This window comes from Vipera berus (genome assembly GCF_964194415.1).
Source record: "Vipera berus genome assembly, chromosome: 6".
NCBI classification, from domain to species: Eukaryota; Metazoa; Chordata; class Lepidosauria; order Squamata; family Viperidae; genus Vipera; species Vipera berus.
In genome coordinates, this window is record NC_138208.1 from 2,437,686 (window position 1) to 2,457,232 (window position 19,547).

The following is a 19,547-nucleotide window of genomic DNA, read 5'->3' on the forward strand; positions in this document are numbered from 1 at the left end:
TAGATAGATAGATAGATAGATAGATAGATAGATAGATAGATATAGAAAGAGAATAAAGAAAGAAATAAGAGAGAAATGATAGAAAGATAAATAGATAGATAGAATAAATAAATAGATAGAAAGATAAATAGATAATAGAGAGAAAAATGATAGACAGATAGATAGAGATAAATAGAGATAGAGATAGAGAGAGGTAGAGAGATATACAGACATTTAAAAAAACCCCAAACAGGGTTTGTGGCAGGGTAACATTAAAATAAAGCCTGCTGGTTTCTATTTTAAAGGGGCATAAAATCTGCTGGTATTTATTTACCAAGCAGCTTTCATCTCAGTTAAATGAGATTACACAGGAAAGTGGCCCCTAGAGATGAGGGGGGGGGGAAGGGAAGAATCCCTCAGCTCAGTTGCTCACGGACCCCATTCTTTTCTTAAATCCAGCAAACAGGTGTTCTGTCTTTTAAAATTATCCACCGAATCCACGCCTTTAGAAGTCTGGAATCCAGCGAGAAATTGAAACGTCTGCTTCTTGAGCCCACCATCTGGGCTCTCTTTCTAGAGAATTGTAAGTCAGAAGAAAACTTTTGTTTAATGTGTGGCTGCGCGAGTTAAGACCTCAACGGCAACTCCTGCAGACGGCCAATCCTCTGCTGCCAAAAAGTTATTTTTACTTGAGAAACTTACTGAAGAATTAAGTGTCTAAATTACTTTCTGGCCTGGCTCTGCTAGCTTTAGGGAATAAAGTCCCAGAAAAGGCCCCACAAAGATTAATTTTGTGGCCTTTCACCCCACCTCCCCACCCCAAAGTGGCAGATTCTTTTAAATTATACTTCCCCCCACCCCTAATGGTATTGGAATTATAGCAGCCGTGTCTTGTAAGCGGCTTCGCAAGTATTTATGCTGCAACCCAGACCTTGAAGTTACAGGGCGTTAGAGTTGAGGAAGTGCCTATATTTGGACAGAGTTGCAGGCTAATCCTGGACATCTATGGTAGAGAGATGATTTTATCTTATATAGGAAGTCCTCAAGTTATGACTGTTCACTTAACGACCGTCAAAGTTACAATGGACTCAGGAAAACGTGACTTATTGCCTGTATTCGCCAACCTGTCTAGTTTAGTCTAAAGAAAAGAAGAAATAGGGGTGACACGATAGCAGTCTTCCGGTATTTGAGGGGCTGCCACTAAGAAGAGGGGGTCACATTATTCTCCAAAGCACCAGGGGGGAAGGACGAGAAACAACGGTTGGAAACTGATCAAAGAGAGAAACAACTTGGAATTAAGGAGGAACTTCCTGACCAGTGAGGACAATCAACCAGTGGAACAGCTTGCCACCAGAAATCGTGGGCGCTCCATCAATGGAGATTTTTAAGAAGAGGCTAGACAGTCACTTGTCTGAAATGGTGTAGGTTCTCCTGCTGTAGCAGGGGGCTGGACTAGAAGACCTCCAGGGTCCCTTCCAGCTCTGCTCTTTTATCTTCTAGGATGCCGCAAAATGTCAGGAAAGTATCAGAAGGCAGGCAGGCAGGCAAGGGGAGGGGGGGCTTGGTGGGGTGGGGGTCCCCCCAAATCCCACCAGCACCTGGGTAGGACCGTCATTCTCCATTTGGCTGCTTCTTCCTCCTTGCAAGATGGAGAGTTTATTTTATGTTTTGTCTTTGTTTTGTTTTGTTCCCACCCCACCCACCCCCACCCCCCACGCGTCTCCATTGTGGGTATAAAATCAGCTTCTTTTAAAGCCTGGCTCTCTTACCTTGCAGGCGGTGGCTGATGGGTGTTGGTCCCTTTTCTGACCCTTAAGAAAATGCCTTTCATGCATTTGATTGGGAGACTTTTGCCTCCTTCGCCTCCAGGTGACTCTGCAGCATTGAGGAGTCAGCGAGGAATTCCCAAAAGCAGGAGAGGAGGAGGAGGAGGAGGAAGAGGAGGAGGAGGAGGAGGAGATGAAGAACAGAGCCTGGAGCAGCCGAGTCTGAATTCCTAAAAGGAATAAAGAAAGCCCTCTGAGAATTGGCATGGAGTCCCCCTCACCTGCAAACTCCAAAGCGAATTGATTTCCCTTTCACTCCTTCACAGATGGGCTTTCAGGGTTGCGGTAGAGAAAGGCGGAATATAAATTCTCTGTTGGATCAAGATAGGGTATAGGGCTTACTGCCTGAGCAGGGGGTTGGGCTAGATGACCTCCCAGGTCCCTTCCACCAACACCACCACCCCCATCATCATTATTTATTAAGTTGTCCGTCAGTTGAAAAGGAAGAGGACACCACGGTACCCACAGCACCCAGCACGCTCACGGTACCCCTAAATACTTTTGCTATTTCTCCGTTTGCGTTTCTTCTCTGGTAGCTTCGGCTCTACAACGCTTTCCCTCGCTCCTAACAAAAAATAATTGGAGCCACCTGAAATATTAGTTTGTGTTCCAAGAGCTGCTGGTGGTTTGACCTTTTTCTGACTCCATCTGCCCTCTGACCAGGATCACAAAGAGAAGCCCTGTTCTGTCTGTCTGTTTATCTATCTATCTATCATCTATCCATCCATCCTACGTAAGTATCATCTATCTATCTATTCACCTATCCATCCATCCATCCATCCATCCATCTATCCATCCATCTATCCATGTTTCTATCTATCTATTTATCTATCTATCTATCTATCTATCTATCTATCTATCTATCTATCTATCTATCTATCCATTTATTTACCTATCCATCTATCCATCCATCCATCCATCCATCTATCTATCCATCTATCTACCCATCCATTTATCTACCTATCCATCCATCCATCCATCTATACATACATGCATCTATCTATCTATCTATCTATCTATCTATCTATCTATCTATCTATCTATCTATCTATCCATCCATCCATCCATCCATTTATCTACCTATCCATTCATCCATCTATACATACATGCATCTATCTATCTATCTATCTATCTATCTATCTATCTATCTATCTATCTATCTATCTATCTATCTATCTATCTATCTAATCTATCTATCCATCCATCCATCCATCCTACCTAAGTATCATCTATCTATCTATTCATCTATCTATCCATCCATCCATCTATCCATCTATCTATCTATCTGTCTATCTATCTATCATCTATCCATCCATCCTAAGTATCATCTATCTATCTGTCTGTCTGTCTGTCTGTCTGTCTGTCTGTCTATCTATCTACTATAGATCCATCTATCTATCTATCTATCTATCATTATCTGTCTACCCACCCATCCATCCATTCATCCATCATCTCTCAAATTTCTATACTGCCCATCACACTCATGTGCCTCTGAGCAGTTTACAGTAAAATAGTATAAAAGCTGTAGATAAAAACAAGTTTAAAACCAGATTTAAAAGAGTTAAAAGGAACATTTAGAAAGTTAAAAGGGCAGGGGGAGCACCTTCGGTCCCCCAAATGCCCTCTAGGTTGGGCATCCTTCCCCCCCCCCCGAGGCCAATTGGCAGATCCAGCTCTTAACACTTTTCTGGGAAACCGCTCTGCTTAAATTCATTTCGGAGTATATAGAATCGCAATTTGGAATGGCTACGTCAGCTTCCAAAAATTAGACAAACTCCAGTGCCAAATTTTTCATGCTAAACACCGAGAACCCAACTGGAGGATTCAGATGACCGAGACCACACACCTTCCTCTCCAGATACTCATGATACATCCTACTGGGTGAAAGTTAAAGACTACTGCTCAGTGACCTCAAGTCAAAGACGTCTGCTGTGTTTCTTAAGTGCCTCTGTGGGCACTTAATTTATATTCTGCCTTTCTCTACCGCAACACTCAAACAGCCCATCGGATCAGTCCCAATCAAGGCCAGGAAGGCATGTAGGACACCTTCTAAGAGCAGGTCCTGAGGACATGTAAGAGCCCCCAAATTGTGTCACCATTATTGTTGTTGTTGTTGTTAATAATAATAATAATAATAATAATAATAATAATAATAATAATAATAATAATAATAATAATAATAATAAATAAAAATAAAAAATTATATGCCGCCCTTCTCCCTAAGGACTTCTTGCGGCACAACAGTTCCTTCACCTCAAACGCTATGTAGTCAGGAAAGTACAAGGTTCCTGCTACTCTCAACTTGGAAAGGGATGCAAAACAGCTATCCAAAGTCTTGTAAAATATGATTGCTATTAAGCCTGAGTTATGTAATGCTTCCTTTTTTCTTTTCTTTTTTTAAAGTCTGGAATTCCACAGCCTGCTTTCCAGATAGCAGCAATAAATCCAGATGTTTGCTTTCTCCAAATTGAGTGTCAGGAGCAGAAGAGGCAGGCCATCATTAAAATTTCTCAGCCGCCTGGGAGATAAACCTTGCCCAATCCAGAATGTGGTTAATGTCCACCTGAGGACACCGAAAGAGCATCATAAAAGGTGTAGAGACAGTCCGACTTAACAGCCCCTTTGTTTAGTGACCGATCAAAATTACAACAGCACCAAAAAAAAAAGTGTCAGGACTGATTTTTTTCCACTTATAACTGTTGCGGGATTCCCACGTTCACAGGGACGAAATTCGGACGCTTGACAACCAGCTCATATTTATAACGGTCACAGTGTCCCAGGGTCATGTGATCACCTTTAGGGACCTTCTAACAAACAAAGAGGCTGCCACAAGGAGGATGGGGGTCAATTTATTTCCCAAAGCACCAGAAGACAACACTAGAATGAATGGATGGAGACTAGCCAGGGAGAGAAGCAACCGGGAATTAAGGAGAAGCTTCCTAACAGGAAGGACAACGAACCGGTGGAACAGCTCGCCACAAGAAGTTGCGGCTGCTTCATCCCTGGAAGTTTTTAAGAAGAGACTGGACAGCCATTTGTCCAGAATGGTACAGGTTCTTATATCTGAGCAAGGGGTTGGACTAGAAGACCTCCAAGGTCCCGTTCCAACTCTGTTAATTCTGTGTTCCGCATCTATATTTTTATTGGGTTTTTTTCCCTATGTACTGGCAAGAGATCTAAAGGTTTGTGCTATTCTCGCTCGCTTGCTTTTGATGGAAGGAGGAAGCGAAGGGGACTGCGAATAAGAAAAACGCACATGAGACAAAGGATTGTTGCAAAAATTAGAACAAGAGAAATATGTCGAAAGATGCGTACGGAGAGAAAAAGACCGTTGCAATAGTCAAAAAAAGAGAAGAGATAAGATCAAAACAGGCATGGAAATGCAGACGGAGCCTAATGGGAATTTAAAAAAAAAACAGTTTGGGAAATGGGAAAAGAGCGCTAAATAAGGAACTCCCAGCAGCGGAACTGGAATTAAAAATAAAAGCGAGGAACTCATTTGGGAAGAGACAAGACGGAAAGGAATTTTGGAGTGAATAGTTGAAAGATTTTTGCAATGGTAGGATATGTCAAGATTGGGACTACTGAAATGCCTTCCACGTGTTCAAAGAGGCCATTACGGTTGCAGGAATTGGGGATGTCTAGTTTAATGAAGAGAAGGACCAGGGGGGTCATGATAGCAGCCTTCCAGTATCTCAGGGGCTGCCCCAAAGAAGAGGGAGTCAAGCTCTTCTCCAAAGCGCCTGAAGGCAGGAGAAGAAGCAACGGATGGAAATTAACCAAGGAGAGAAGCAACCTGGAACTAAGGAGAAACTTCCTGACAGTTAGAACAACTAACCAGTGGAACAACCTGCCTCCAGAAGCGGTGAATGCTCCAACACTGGAAGTTCTTAAGAAGAGACCGGACAGACTTTTGTCTGAAATGGTATAGGGTTTCCTGCCTGAGCAGGGGGTTGGACTAGATGACCTCCAAGGTCCCTTCCAACTTTTATTATCATTATCATTATCATTATTAAACTTTTATTCATAAAACATGAAACTCAGTCAACTGAACACTCCACAAGTCATAAAAAGGGCCAAGTTTGAAGACCCCTGGACTAGAAGACCTCCAAGGTGCCTTCCAACTTTATTATTATTATTATTATTATTATTATTATTATTATTATTATTATTATTATTATTATTATTATTATTATTATTATTATTTCATTAAACATGAACCTCAGTCAACTGAACATTCAAATTGACTGGTGCTGATGGTTGACACGGGTTGCTGCCAGCATCCTAGGTATCTATTTATTATTATTATTATTATTATTATTATTATTATTATTATTATTATTATTATTATTATTATTATTGTTGTTGTTGTTGTTGTTGTTGTTTTGTTGTTGTTGTTATTGTTGTTGTTATTGTTATTATTATTATTGTTATTATTGTTATTATTGTTATTATTATTATTGATGTGAGAACATTGCAAAAAAGTAATTCTAATGGTATGAATGGGGGAGCTGAAGAAACATTCAGAGCCGAATGTGATTGCTCGCGGATTGATTGTGGGAACTGTTCTGTTTGCCTGAAAGTGCCTGAGAATTGTTTCTCTGTCTGGACTTCAACTCCCAGAATTCCTCTGGCTGAAGCGGTATATAAGTCTACGTGCTATCGCTATTATTTATTATTTATTAATTTTATTTGTATACCGCCCTTCTCCCGAAGGACTCAGGGCGGTGAACAGGGCAGTATTGCTGTGTAATCCATGCCAGCTGCCAAGCGCCCACATTTTGATCCCCTGACCGCAGGGATGCTGCCACTTGGTGGAAAAACAGTCGCGAGTCCCCTATTTCAGTACCGCTGAAACGCTGGTCACTACATGGATGGCCATAAGGCAAGGACGACCTCTGCTTTTATTACCCCTCTTTCACTTTTTGCTACTTTCAAGTGGAATTTGTTGACTTTTATTTTGAGTTTGTTTTTCACTGTCCATCTTCCACAGTGTCTGGGTGGGACTTTCATTTTAGAGGCGACAATTTCTCAAGTTCTTATTTTAGCCGTCCTCTTTTACTGTCCTCTCCGGCGGGCGGGCTGCCCAAATTTAGCTTGCAGATAGGGGAACTGCGTGACTGGATGCTCCTGTGACATCTAAAGAAGCCAACGGCCACATTTCTAGCCCTGTCAAGAAAGCTAGCTACAATGTGGGCTCTCTAGCCTTCTATAAATTAAATTAAATTTAAAAAAAAACAAGATTGTGGTCAAACTTAACAGACTGTACACCGGACTTTCACGTGGCACTGTATAAATTCTGAAGCTAACGTGCCTCAAAGGGAACGGAACTTTTGCACGCGGACGTATCCAAACAATTACGATGGGCATAAATTTGCAGGGGGCCGCTCTTTACTGTGGATTGTTTTATGGAGCGAAAGAGCCCAAGGTATTATCCCTCAGATAAAATATTAACATGTAGCAGGGACAAGGAAGGGGACTGTGGTTTCTCATTGAGGCAATGGAGTCAATATTTATGCTCGAGTCTAATAAAACACGTAGAAATTAAGTCAATCTCCCGCAGCATTGCCATCTTGGTACGTGGTCACAAATAGCTCCAGAAGTCCTTCTGTCATCCGAGAACTGCATCCCCAGAGGATTAAATGCAGCTGGAACAGAAAAATAAACTTTTCCTTGCACACACAAAAAAGGAGTGGAATAACTGAAAAACTCTTACAGGAGATCCTCATGACTTGGGGCTGTTTCCCTCCTAAAGCTTGCCGATATTCCCACAAATGTAGATTTCTTTGCGGTAAGGGGAGAAGACGTTTAAAAGTAACTCGGTCAAACACCTCTTTCGTTCATCCTGTTTGTGAAGACAGGATGAGCCGGATTCAAGAGGAGGGAGTGCAACGGACACCGCAATAAGATCTCTGGCATGTAGTAAGACTTGGATTACTTTGGCTCGGAGAATCTCTGGACGCAACTTTCTATGGAGATTCTCAGTCAATCCAGGTCATGGTTGTCCCAAAGATGCTTTTTCAGGAGGCAACTGGACTTTCATGTTGTTGTTTTTCTTCAAAGACGTTTCGCTTCTCATCCAAGAAGCTTCTTCAGTTCTGATCTGATGGTGGGAGAATGGAAGGATTTAACATCCTCCAGGAAGGCCTATTTGCACCGCTCAGGTGACCCTGAGGACACAGATAAGCCTCCAAGTGGCCTCAATTACTCTCTGAAAAGAAGGCAAATGACCAGCTGTCTGCAAGGAGTATAAATCCTTCCACTCCCCACCATCCAGTCAGAACCTGAGGAAGCTTCTGGGGTGAGAAGAGAAACGTCTTCAAAGAAAAACAAGAAAGTCCAGTTGGGATAGTGATGCAACTGAGATCTCCTTGCACAGTGAGAAAGAGTGCAGAGAAGAGCAACAAAGCCATGTGATCAAAGTTGGCAACTGACTCACATTTATAACGGACGCAGCATCCAGGGGATCCCGCGTTCCCCCTTTTGCGACCCTTTGTCAAGCAAAGTCAACAGGGGGATCCAGATTCGCACCACAACCGGGTTACTAACTTAAATGCAGCGATCCACTTAACAAAGGCGATTTAAAGCGGTCGCAAAATTGTGAAGAACCGATTGCAGTGCCGCAACAGGAAGCATGATGTGTGTGTGCGCGTGTGTAAAAAAAAATCAATAACTTTTCTCCCACACAGTAACTCAAGAGAAACACAAAACGTTTCACAGACCCCGTGTAATCCCATCCGTGTTTTTTTTTTAAAAAAAAGAGTAATAAATTAATAAATGGTGCAATAAACACTGGTGGTGCGGTGATACGGGGACAGCCGTGTGAAATAATTCAAAAGCTCAGGAAAGAGATATACAGTGTTCTTCCAAACATTTCGAAAGCAACGTTGGAACTGAATGAGACCTTGTTGGTAAAATGAGGAATTCTCCAAGAACGTGCAGATGCCAGCTGCAGTGATTCTCTTTAAACCACTGGGGCAAGAACAGTGGCGTAGCGTGGGTTGTCAGCACCCGGGGCGGGGCAAGGCAACCGGAAGCGGAAATAGAGGGGCGGGCGGGCGGTGACGTCACGGCACTGCTGAAAAGACGCGCCCCGCAGCGGCGTAGACTTTCCAAGAAGAGTCGCGCGCATGCGGGATGCTTCCGGGTCCCTCTCGAGGGCGGCTGGGCGGGGCTCCGACCTGCAAGAGCCGCTGCATTCAAGCTCGCACGTGAGCCCCGCTAAATAAAGCCACGCATGCGCACGAAGCTAGGCCGGCCGGCCAGCGGGTCCGTCTTCGCTCGGCCAAACCTGCCAGGGCGCCTGCGGGGCGCTTGCGGTCGGCCTGAGCCTGGGCGGAGAGTTGGGCGCTTCTATTTATTTTATTCAGTTTATGTGGCCGCCCATCTCACCTGCCGGACTCGTTTCGCTTTGCAAGAAAGAGAAGCTCGAGAGCGGAGCCAAGCCGACTCTGTGCAGCCCTTGGGGCTCCCTGAGCAGCTCAGTGCGAGCGCCCCCCCCCAGATGTTGCGCCTGGTGCGGCCGGCCCCCCCTGCACCCCCCACGCTACGCCACTGGGCAAGAAAGGTCATAAAATGGGGCAACAATTTCACTGAACAACTGTGTTGCTTAGAAATGGAGATGTGGGGCTCAGGTGTGGTCAGGTAGTAAGAACTACCTGAAAGGATTGAGGAACATCCACATCAGGAAGAACAATCCTCCAAGGAAAACGGGGACCATGATTCCGAATAGCCAGCCTGGAAAAAGAGCGATTGAGCTGTGAGAGTTGGACAAAAAAACCCCACAGCTCTATCAATCAAATCAAGTTCAGAAAGATTAGACGCTTTCTAATCTTGCCAGGGAAAACGTCATGCCTCAAAACCTACAAAGGGAGTGGAGTGCTGGGTAGTAGCAGAAACTGGGGGAACACCGAAAAAATATGATTATCTCCAAGTACAAGTTGGGCTGAAAAACCAGAATCTACCAGGCCACGTCTCTTTGGTTGGCCAAGAGGTTGCAACAAGCCGCAAATTGAGACAAATTGAGATCCACAGCCAGCCTGGAGGATCCTATCTCCAGGCTCCAAAAATCTTGTAAATCCAGAGGAGTGATCTTCAAACAGAAAGTTGATGGAGACGGGGCCTCTGCAGAAGAAGTAGTCATACTAAATACGTAACTTATTACCTGCACAAAGACCTCAACACCTCCTTGACAGCCAAGATAAGCAAAGTTTAATGCTGACATTAACATTAGATTAACAATCAAGAAGCAAACAATAGCCATTCCAGGAACTAGGCAACACAGATAACAATCAAACAGTAAAGAATAGAATAGAATAGAATAGAATAGAATAGAATAGAATAGAATAGAATAGAATAGAATAGAATAGAATAGAATAGAATAGAATAGAATAGAATAGAATAAGGAAAAAATAAGGAAAGGAATAGAATAGAATAGAATAGAATAGAATAGAATAGAATAGAATAGAATAGAATAGAATAGAATAGAATAGAATAGAATAGAATAGAATAGAATAGAATAGAATAGAATAGAATAGAATAGAATAGAGAAAGAATAAGGAATAGAATAGAATAGAATAGAATAGAATAGAATAGAATAGAATAGAATAGAATAGAATAGAATAGAATAGAATAGAATAGAATAGAATAGAATAGAATAGAATAGAATAACAGAGTTGGAAGGGACCTTGGAGGTCATCTAGTCCAACCCACTGCTCAGGCAGGAAACCCTATACCATTTCAGACAAATGGCTGTCCAGTCTCTTCTTAAAAACTCCCAGTGTTGGAGCATTCACTGCTTCTGGAGGCAGGTTGTTCCAGTGGTTAATTGTTCTAACTGTCAGGAAGTTTCTAATTAGTTCTAGGTTGCTTCTCTCCTTGGTGAGTTTCCATCCGTTGCTTCTTGTCCTGCCTTCAGGCGCTTTGGGAGAACAGCTTGACTCCCTCTTCTTTGGGGCAGCCCCTGAGATACTGGAAGACTGCTATCATGTCACCCCTGGTCTTTCTCTTCATTAAACTAGACATACCCAATTCCAGCAACCGTTCTTTCTACGTTTTAGCCTCCGGTCCCCTGATCATCTTTGTTGCCCTTCTCTGCACTCTTTCCAGAGTCTCAACATCTTTTTTACATTGTGGTGACCAAAACTGAAAGGCAAAACCAGTTGCACCAGATGAAATTAGACAGTGAGTAAAGAATGAGGACGGGGAAAGTGGAAAACAACCAGGGAATTTGTCTATGGAGATTCTCAGTCCTCCAGGTCATAGTTATCCCAAAGATGCTTTTTTTTCACGAGGCCACCGGACTTTCTTGTTTTTCTTTGAGCGTCAGAGCTGAAGAAGCATCTTGGATGAGAAGCAAAACAAACGTCTTCAAAGGAAAAAAAATAAGGAAGTCCAGTGGCCTCGTGAAAAAAAAAAAAGCATCTTTGGGATAACCAGGGAATTTCACTTTTGTGAAAACAGACCGAAGGGAGCACAGGGGACCTGCCTAGGCCAGCCACCTTCATTCTGGTGTAGCTATTTAAAAAAAAAGGGGGGGGGGAGAAAATCAAAGGAAGTGGTTGAGGAGACATGAACACTCTTCCTTCAAAACAAATCCTTGTTTCACCAACATCCTAAAAATTTGCTTCAAATGGAAGGGTGGGGCAGGTCTGCTAAACAGTTTACGGATTGGCCCAAAAACCCATCGAAAAATGTCTCACTGGGGTACATCCAAGTCTCCAGAAACAGACCGAAGAGACAGCCAGAATTATCTGCTCAAGTTCGAAATCTAGCAGGGTTAATGAATTTACAAGTTGCTGGAAGAGCAAAAAGTGATCTTAAGAATAAGGCAAATTCAAAACACTTAGACAGATCCAAGACCACCTACTCGGATAGATGGCACACAGGCTCATAAAGGCACATTACTATGAAAATATGACACAGAGACAGAACAAGTTAAAAATATATATGATAAAGTGGCTGCAAAATGTTGACGAAAACAATTAACAATAGGAAGCATGATTTGGCGGGGGGGGGGGGGGAATCAATAAAATTTCTCCCACCCAATAACTCAAGAGAAACATAAAATGTTTTATAGACACTGTATAGTCACATCAATGATTTAAAAGAAATTAATACATTGTGTAGTAAATACTGATGATGCTGTGATGCAGCCTATCCTATGTGACAGCTGTGTAAAATAGCTCAAAACCACAGGAAAGAAATACAGCGTTCTTCAAAACATTCTGAAAGCAAAGTTTGAATTGAAACCTTGTTTTTAAAATTAGGAATTGTCCGAGAACACTTAAAGGGAAATATCATAATCTTTCATGATGTACACTGACAGCTACAAGGATCAATTTGGCTCAATATTGGAAGAGAAACTCTTTGCTAACAAAATTAGACTAGGAAATCAAGTTGCATGCAGCAAATGGCAAAATTAACACTACACATTCAGAACAGAAGCTTTATCAAATTTAAGCAAGTCTATTCTATTCTATTCTATTCTATTCTATTCTATTCTATTCTATTCTATTCTACTCTACTCTATTCTACTCTACTGTACTCTACTCTATATTCCATTCCATTCCATATTTTCTATTCTACTCTGCTCTACTCTACTCTACTCTACTCTACAATACTATACTATACTATATTATATTATATTATATTATATTATATTATATTATATTATATTATATTATATTATATTATATTATATTATATATTATTATTATTATTATTTATTATAATTTTTGAAAACCTCCTGTGATGGAGCACCCACAACCCCAGGAGGCCAACTATCCCATTGATTAATTGCTATGAAGGGGTGTGTGAATCTGGTTACCATCTCACTAACAATGCAACAAGGCTAGTCACAGCTCTACAGGTAGTCCTCGACTTAACAACAGTTCGTTTAGTGACCATTCAAAATCGCCATGGTGGCAAAAAATGTGACTTGCGACTTCTTTTCCCACTTGCGACTGTTGCAGCATCTCCATGGTCACGGGCTCAACATTCAAACGCTTGGCAACTGGCGTGTACTTGTGACAGTTGCAGTGCCATAAATCATGTGATCCCCTTTTGCAAACCTCTCACAAGCAAAGTCACCCGGGATGCCACTAACTTAGGGGTAGGCAACCTTGGCTCTTTCATGACTCGTGGACTTCAACTCCCAGAATTCCTCAGCCAGCATGGCGGAACTATGGCCCCTTCATGACTCATGGACTTCAACCCCCAGAATTCCTGAGCCAGCATGGCGGAACTATGGCCCCTTCATGACTCGTGGACTTCAACTCCCAGAATTCCTCAGCCAGCATGGCTCAGCTTGGAAGCCTCTCCCTTTTCCCTCAGCATGGCTGGCTCAGGAATTCTGGGAGTTGAAGTCCACGAGTCATAAAAGAGCCAGGGTTGCCTACCCCTGCACTAACTTAACCACTGCTGTGACTTACTTAACAGCTGTGGCATGGAGGGTCGCAAAATGGGGCAAAACTCACCTAACAACGGTCTCGGTTGGCGACAGAAATTTGGGGGCTTAGTTGTGGCTACTATAGCCCAGCGGAGGACTTTTTCTTATGCTGCCAAAGATACCTTTCCGAGCTGTTTTCCCCCCCCCTTCTCTTAAAACATGCCTCTCTGCTTGTCTTCGCCCAAATTTCAGTGCCATCCCGAGAAAGCTGTTCAAAGTTTGCAGCCAAACATTTTTTTACAGCAAGACAATGAAGCCTCTCAAGAATGAGAAAAACATCGGGCACCAAAAGGGAAGGGAAGCTGTTAATCTGGAACAGATGAGGACTTAAGGGAACGGAATTCCTCCAGCAGACGGCAAGAGAAGGAAGGGAGCAGTCAACAACCAGCCAGGAGACAAGACAGAGGCGAAGGGCAGAAAACACGTGTAAAACCTGAGACGTCAATTCTAGTCTGCATTACTCTTTAGTCCAGGGGTCTTCAAACTTGGCCCTTTTATGACTTGTGGACTTCAATTCCCAGAATTCCTCAGCCAGCTTGTCTGGCTGAGGAATTCTGGGAGTTGAAGTCCACAAGTCATAAAAGGGCCAAGTGTGAAGACCCCTGCTTTAGTCGGTTTATCCCGTTTGTTGCTTACAAGAGGGGCGGCCCACGCCTTTGTACCCAAAGGCAAAATAAAGGCACATTCGAAAGAACTTTTGTGGGCCGTCTGGTTTGTGGCAAGCACGACACCTCCCATCATCCAAGTTTTCCCCGGGGAAAGAAAGCAAAAGAAGAGACTTGGCCACGCAACACGGTGCCGAAGTTGGCTGAGATGGTCCAAGGAGAATCCAAGGATTTTTCTCACCTCCTGGGCGATGGACCTTAGCGATGAAGTCGTTGAGGATGGAAGCCTCAATTCAGGCCACAAATCAAGAAACGGGCATGGGCTGCTCAACTCGGGACTACGTAAGCATGGGCAAAGTTTTTTTGGAAGAAAAGAAGTGAATTTCCACTTAGATAGAGATGGACGATCCCTGATGTCCTTCCAATAAATGTGTTAATTAAGCTCTCTATTAAATATAAATTCCAGGGGGGACAAAGAGTATGCATTGGCGAATACTACCTTTTTGTTAGTACTCCTTAAAATGTCTTTAATAAGGTCGAGTCATCTCTGTGTCTGGAAACCTGCACTTTTCCCCTCCTCTGTTTATCCTGTAATAAATCAAGCACCATAGTCCTCTGTTTCAAATAAACTGGAACACACTGGATATTCTTACGGAAAACTGTTTCACATACGCTTGCAAAAATATTTTTCCAACGTTCTACAGATATACAGGATTCCTCTGTTAATCAGAGTAGATCTGCTTGATCTTTCCTCTTTTGCACGCAAGACTATTTCTTTTAAAGTGTTAGTTAATCCTTAAAGGTAAAGGTTCCCCCGCACATGCGTGCTAGTCGTTTCCGACTCTAGGGGCCGGTGCTCATCTCCGTTTCAAAGCCGAAGAGCCAGCGCTTGTCCGAGGACGTCTCCGTGGTCATGTGGCCGGCAAGACTAGACGCCAAAGGCGCACAGAACGCTGTTACCTTCCCACCGGAGTGGTCCCTATTTTTCTACTTGCATTTTTACGTGCTTTCCAACTGCTAGGTTGGCAGAAGCTGGGACAAGTAACAGGCGCTCACTCTGTTACGCGGCACTCTGTATTCGACCCGCCAAACTGCCGACCTTCTGATCGACAAGCTCAGCGTCCTAACCCACTGAGCCACCGCGTCCCTTAGTTAATCCTTACAGGTGGAAAAACCCCTCGGTTGTAAATACTGAAGTACTGCAGCTGAAAAAATGATGGCTATGTACAGATGTTAAATTAAGCCAATTAATGACTGAAGCAGGAAGGAAGGAAGGAAGGAAGGAAGGAAGGAAGGAAGGAAGGAAGGAAGGAAGGAAGGAAGGAAGGAAGGAAGGAAGGAAGGAAGGAAGATACTATGAGAACCAAAATAAAAAGGGAAGGGAAAGGAGAAAGAAAGGAAAATGTGATAGGGAAGTAAAGAAAGGAGATGAAAGGAAGATGGAAGGCAGGAAGACAGAGGCAGGCAGAGAGGGAGGGAGGGAAAGGAAGGGAAGGGAAGGGAAGGGAAGGGAAGGGAAGGGAAGGGAAGGGATGAAGGGAGGGAGGGAGGGAGGGAGGGAGGGAGGAAGGAAGGAAGGAAGGAAGGAAGGAAGGAAGGAGTAAGCTGTGGCAATTGCTGCCAAGGCTTCCAAAATTACGAGAATTGTAATGCTGACATGTCTTGCCAAGCTGTTTTCAGAATGACCACCCAAACCCTTGACATCTGCTATGTCGATATTGTATTATATATTATCCTAATCCGTACACCAAGGCACGTCCTTCTTTGCACCTCTCAGCCACCCTTCCTCTCTCCTCACGCAGACCGAGGCCGTGTGTGTACGTGCAATCTTTACACAGTTTTTAATTGGAAAAAGAGATCCGCCATTTTTCTGGTCTTAAAATCCTGGCACTTCAAACACGCTTTCCGAATGTTCACCGAGGGCCTTTTTGCCTGTGCAATTAAGAACCTTAAAACACATGGAGGGGGAGATTCATGGAGCTGTACGGAAGCTTATGGAAGGGGGGGGCTCCCTTTGATTAAACCAAGGTGAGGCATTTTCTGGGGGCTGGACCAGGCAGGCGATGGGGCCGATCCCCCTTCCACTCCATGGAAAAGTCATCGGTTACAATGGACGCTTGGATGGTTGGAAAAAGCAGCTTCCAGCCATACAGAATAGACTATCTTTATTGTCATTATGTATCTCGCAACAGAATTTAAGTGCTGTCCACAGCGCACACTACACACACAAGTAAAAACCACAAGTAAGAACGTGCATTACATGCACACACCCTTCACAATCTATTCACCTTTGAGCTTCCCCTAATATTGCACTATATGGCAGTATTTAACAGGGTTACAGCCGGTGGTGGGATTCAAATAGGTGAACAACCAGTTCTCTGCGTGGATGCCGCTTCCAGAAGTCCATGCTGGGCCTGGGCAACGAAAGATTAGCTACCGGTTCTGCCGAACTAGTGCGAACCGGCTGAATCCCACCACTGGTTACAGCTCTGGGATAAAAAAAAAACTCTTTTTCAGCCTATTTGTCTTTGTTTTTATTCTTCTGTACCATCTGCCAGATAGTAATAGTTCAAAAAAAATGTCTGGGATGAGATGACTCTTTCAGAATATTTTGAGCTTTCCTAAGAGGGTGGGAACCGTACAGTTCGTCCAGGGGGAAGAGGAGAGGGCAGCCAATAATCCTCCGGGCGATGGTGATGACCTTCTGCAGCACTTTCCTATCCGCCAGTGTGCAGTTGGCAAACCACACACAAGTGCAATGGGCTAGAATTATCTATGGAGCAAGGGTCGAAGGTCACCGGTAGCTTTCCATTCAGCTGCTGTTTCCTGAGAAGTCTCAAGAAACACAATCTCTGCTGGGCCTTCTTAAACAATGCTGCAAGGTGAACACTCCATATCATGCATGTTCAGAAGCAGGCCACTTTCTACGCCCTTTCCCCTCCCCTTGGGGTCTCTAAGAGCAGTTTGGGGGGGACAGCACCAGCCTATGTGGGGATAACATTTTCAGTCCAATATGGAGGGTGGCATTTTGAGGAGTTGGGGAAATTAAAACAAGGAATTTCAGCCTATTTATCGGGATGGGGGTGGGGTGGGGGTGCCAGTTGGGATAAAAGGTGCAAAGCAGCAAGATAAGGGGCGGCCCCCACACCCCAGTTTTGGAGAACTCCAGCACAGCTTCAGAACACTCTGATTGCCCCAACATAAAAGCGGCAGGGATTTAGCACTCTTGACCTAAAATCTGTCATTGTTGTTCGTTGGGTCTGTAAGTCATGTCTGACTCTTTGTGACCCCATGTGTCAACCGCTGCTAACATCGAATGTTATTGCTTGACAAGAGATGAAGAAGTAGCTATTTCATATGTTAAACTTGTGTATTGCTTTAGTTTAAAGTTGGGAGGAGGGAAGAGTAGGAATGCACTTTCAAGGCCATTTGTCTCTCTAAAGAAGATAAGGCTTTGGCGGTGGGAAGGGAAACTGATTCTTTAAATTAATTGGAGAATATGATTAATGACAAAAATTAGAAAGGCGGAGAATTGTGTTTTAATATATTGTGCAAGGGAGCGGAGATCTCAGATTCCAGCTTCCTTCGAGCAAGCATTTGCCGGTCTATTAGGCTGAATAAAGGACTTTTAAGGTAAACAATGCCTCAGGGGTCACTTGAAAAGCCCACAGGTCGGAAACTTGACACCATGGACCATCACATACCAGTCCCCTTGTCCTCCACTGTCTCCCAAAGTTTGCCCAAATTTATGTTCATTGCATTGATGACATGATCTAACCTTCTCATGCTTTGCTGTCCCCTTCTGCTTTTCCATTCCATCTTTCCCAACATCACAGTCTTTTCTTGAGACGAGACGAGACGAGAAAGAAGAGAAGAGAAGAGAAGAGAAGAGAAGAGAAGAGAAGAGAAGAGAAGAGAAGAGAAGAGAAGAGAAGAGAAGAGAAGAGAAGAGAAGAGTTGGAAGGGACCTTGGAGGTCATCAAGTCCAACCCCCTGCTCAGGCAGGAAACCCTATACCATTTCAGACAAATGGTTGTTCAATCTCTTCTTTAAAATTCCCAGTGTTGGAGCATCCACAGCTTCTGGAGGCAGGTTGTTCCACTGGTTAATTGTTCTAACTGTCAGGAAATTCCTCCTTAGTTCTAGGTTGCTTCTCTCCTTGACTAGTTCCCATCCGTTGCTTCTTGTCCTGCCTTCAGGTGTTCAGGTGGCAGCCAAAATATTTGAGCTTCATCTTCTGGATCTGTCCTTCCAAAGGACAAGGATGCCTCTCTCCTGGTTAATTTATTAAGCTGCATAGATCCCACTTCTTCTATTCCCTGCCTAGGAATTCATCCGGCAGAACAAACCCCAGCGTGCTATGAGTTTGATTTCACACCTTAAGTGTTGTTTTTTTTTTTTTTTGCAAGCTGAATGTTCCTGTACTTTTCTGGAAATATCTTCGATAGCGGTGTTGGGTTTTCTTCCCACTTCAGCTAATTTTTAAAGACAGTACAATCTCGATGCAAAGGGCCCCTAAGTCACAGAGAACGGAAAGCAGAAGAATTTGAGAATGGAGACCGCACTGTGTCGAAGCTAGGCCTAGGAACAAGAGTAACGTCCCTCCACGTAGAAAGTTAGACCGTTAGAAGATCGGGATCCTAATCTGCCTCCCTCCTAACTCACAAGGCTACTAGGAAGACAATACAGGAGGAGCAGCTGGGGGTTACTTTCAACTGAACCCCATTAAGTTCTTTTATAGGGGCAAGCCTCCTGACGCAGTGAAGGACTGTTTCCAGATTTTATTTTATTATTTTAAAAAAAGTTTGCAGCTGCTTCTCAGATGTTTCCCATCAGCTCGTGAAACCAGCCAGATGTAGAGCAGCCGACAAAAGGGTTCCCCGTTCAGAACTTTTGAGACTTCAGCCCGAGTTCAAACTAGGCCTTAATGAAATGCAAAAGGCAGATCTACGTGGGCCACACAGGTTTGTCAATGCCGCCTGGCTTTTTAAACGATTCAACAACTGGGAATCCAATTGAACTCCCCAATCAGATCAAATAAACTGCGAGCCAAGTTCGAGATTGGATAGACAATTTTTCTGCACTGATTTGTACAAGAAAAAGAAAAAAATTAGACCAAACTTGACTTTTAAACCTAAAAATAGGTAAAGGTAGGGGTAAAGGTTCCCCTGCACATGCGTGCTAGTCGTTTCCGACTCTAGGGGCCGGTGCTCATCTCCGTTTCAAAGCCGAAGAGCCAGCGCTTGTCCGAGGACGTCTCCGTGGTCATGTGGCCGGCATGACTAGACGCCAAAGGCGCACGGAACGCTGTTACCTTCCCACCGTAGTGGTCCCTATTTTTCTACTTGCATTTTTACGTGCTTTCGAACTGCTAGGTTGGCAGAAGCTGGGACGAGTAACAGGCGCTCGCTCTGCTACGCGGCATTCGGGATTCGACCCGCCAAACTGCCAACCTTCTGATCGACAAGCTCAGCGTCCTAACCCACTGAGCCCACCGCGTCCCTATAACCTAAAAATACCCCTTATTAAATAAATCGTGTTTACACTCCTTGGGGGAAAGAGTACGTTGTGACAAACCGACTACGATATTTTCCCAAATTCCACCTTGAAAAGAAATATTATTATGGCTAGGCAGAAAGTTTAGCTCACGGTGGAACTGTTCACCAGGAGTATTATAAAGGCAGTTAT

At 43.7% G+C, this 19,547-nt stretch overlaps 1 protein-coding gene across 3 annotated transcripts in view; it reads right to left on the reverse strand.

The window, feature by feature from the left end:
* The window catches only part of NTF3 (neurotrophin 3), a 59,452-nt gene that overhangs the window by 26,330 nt on the left and 13,575 nt on the right, over positions 1–19,547 (reverse strand). Inside the window, exon 2 of one of the 3 annotated variants that reach the window (XM_081331348.1) lies at positions 1,749–1,975. In XM_081331348.1, the coding sequence (XP_081187474.1) occupies positions 1,749–1,975 (227 nt within the window). Of the gene's footprint in view, positions 1–1,748; positions 2,105–19,547 lie in introns of those variants that run through there. The other 2 variants (XM_081331347.1, XM_081331349.1) reach the window with 2 other exon arrangements.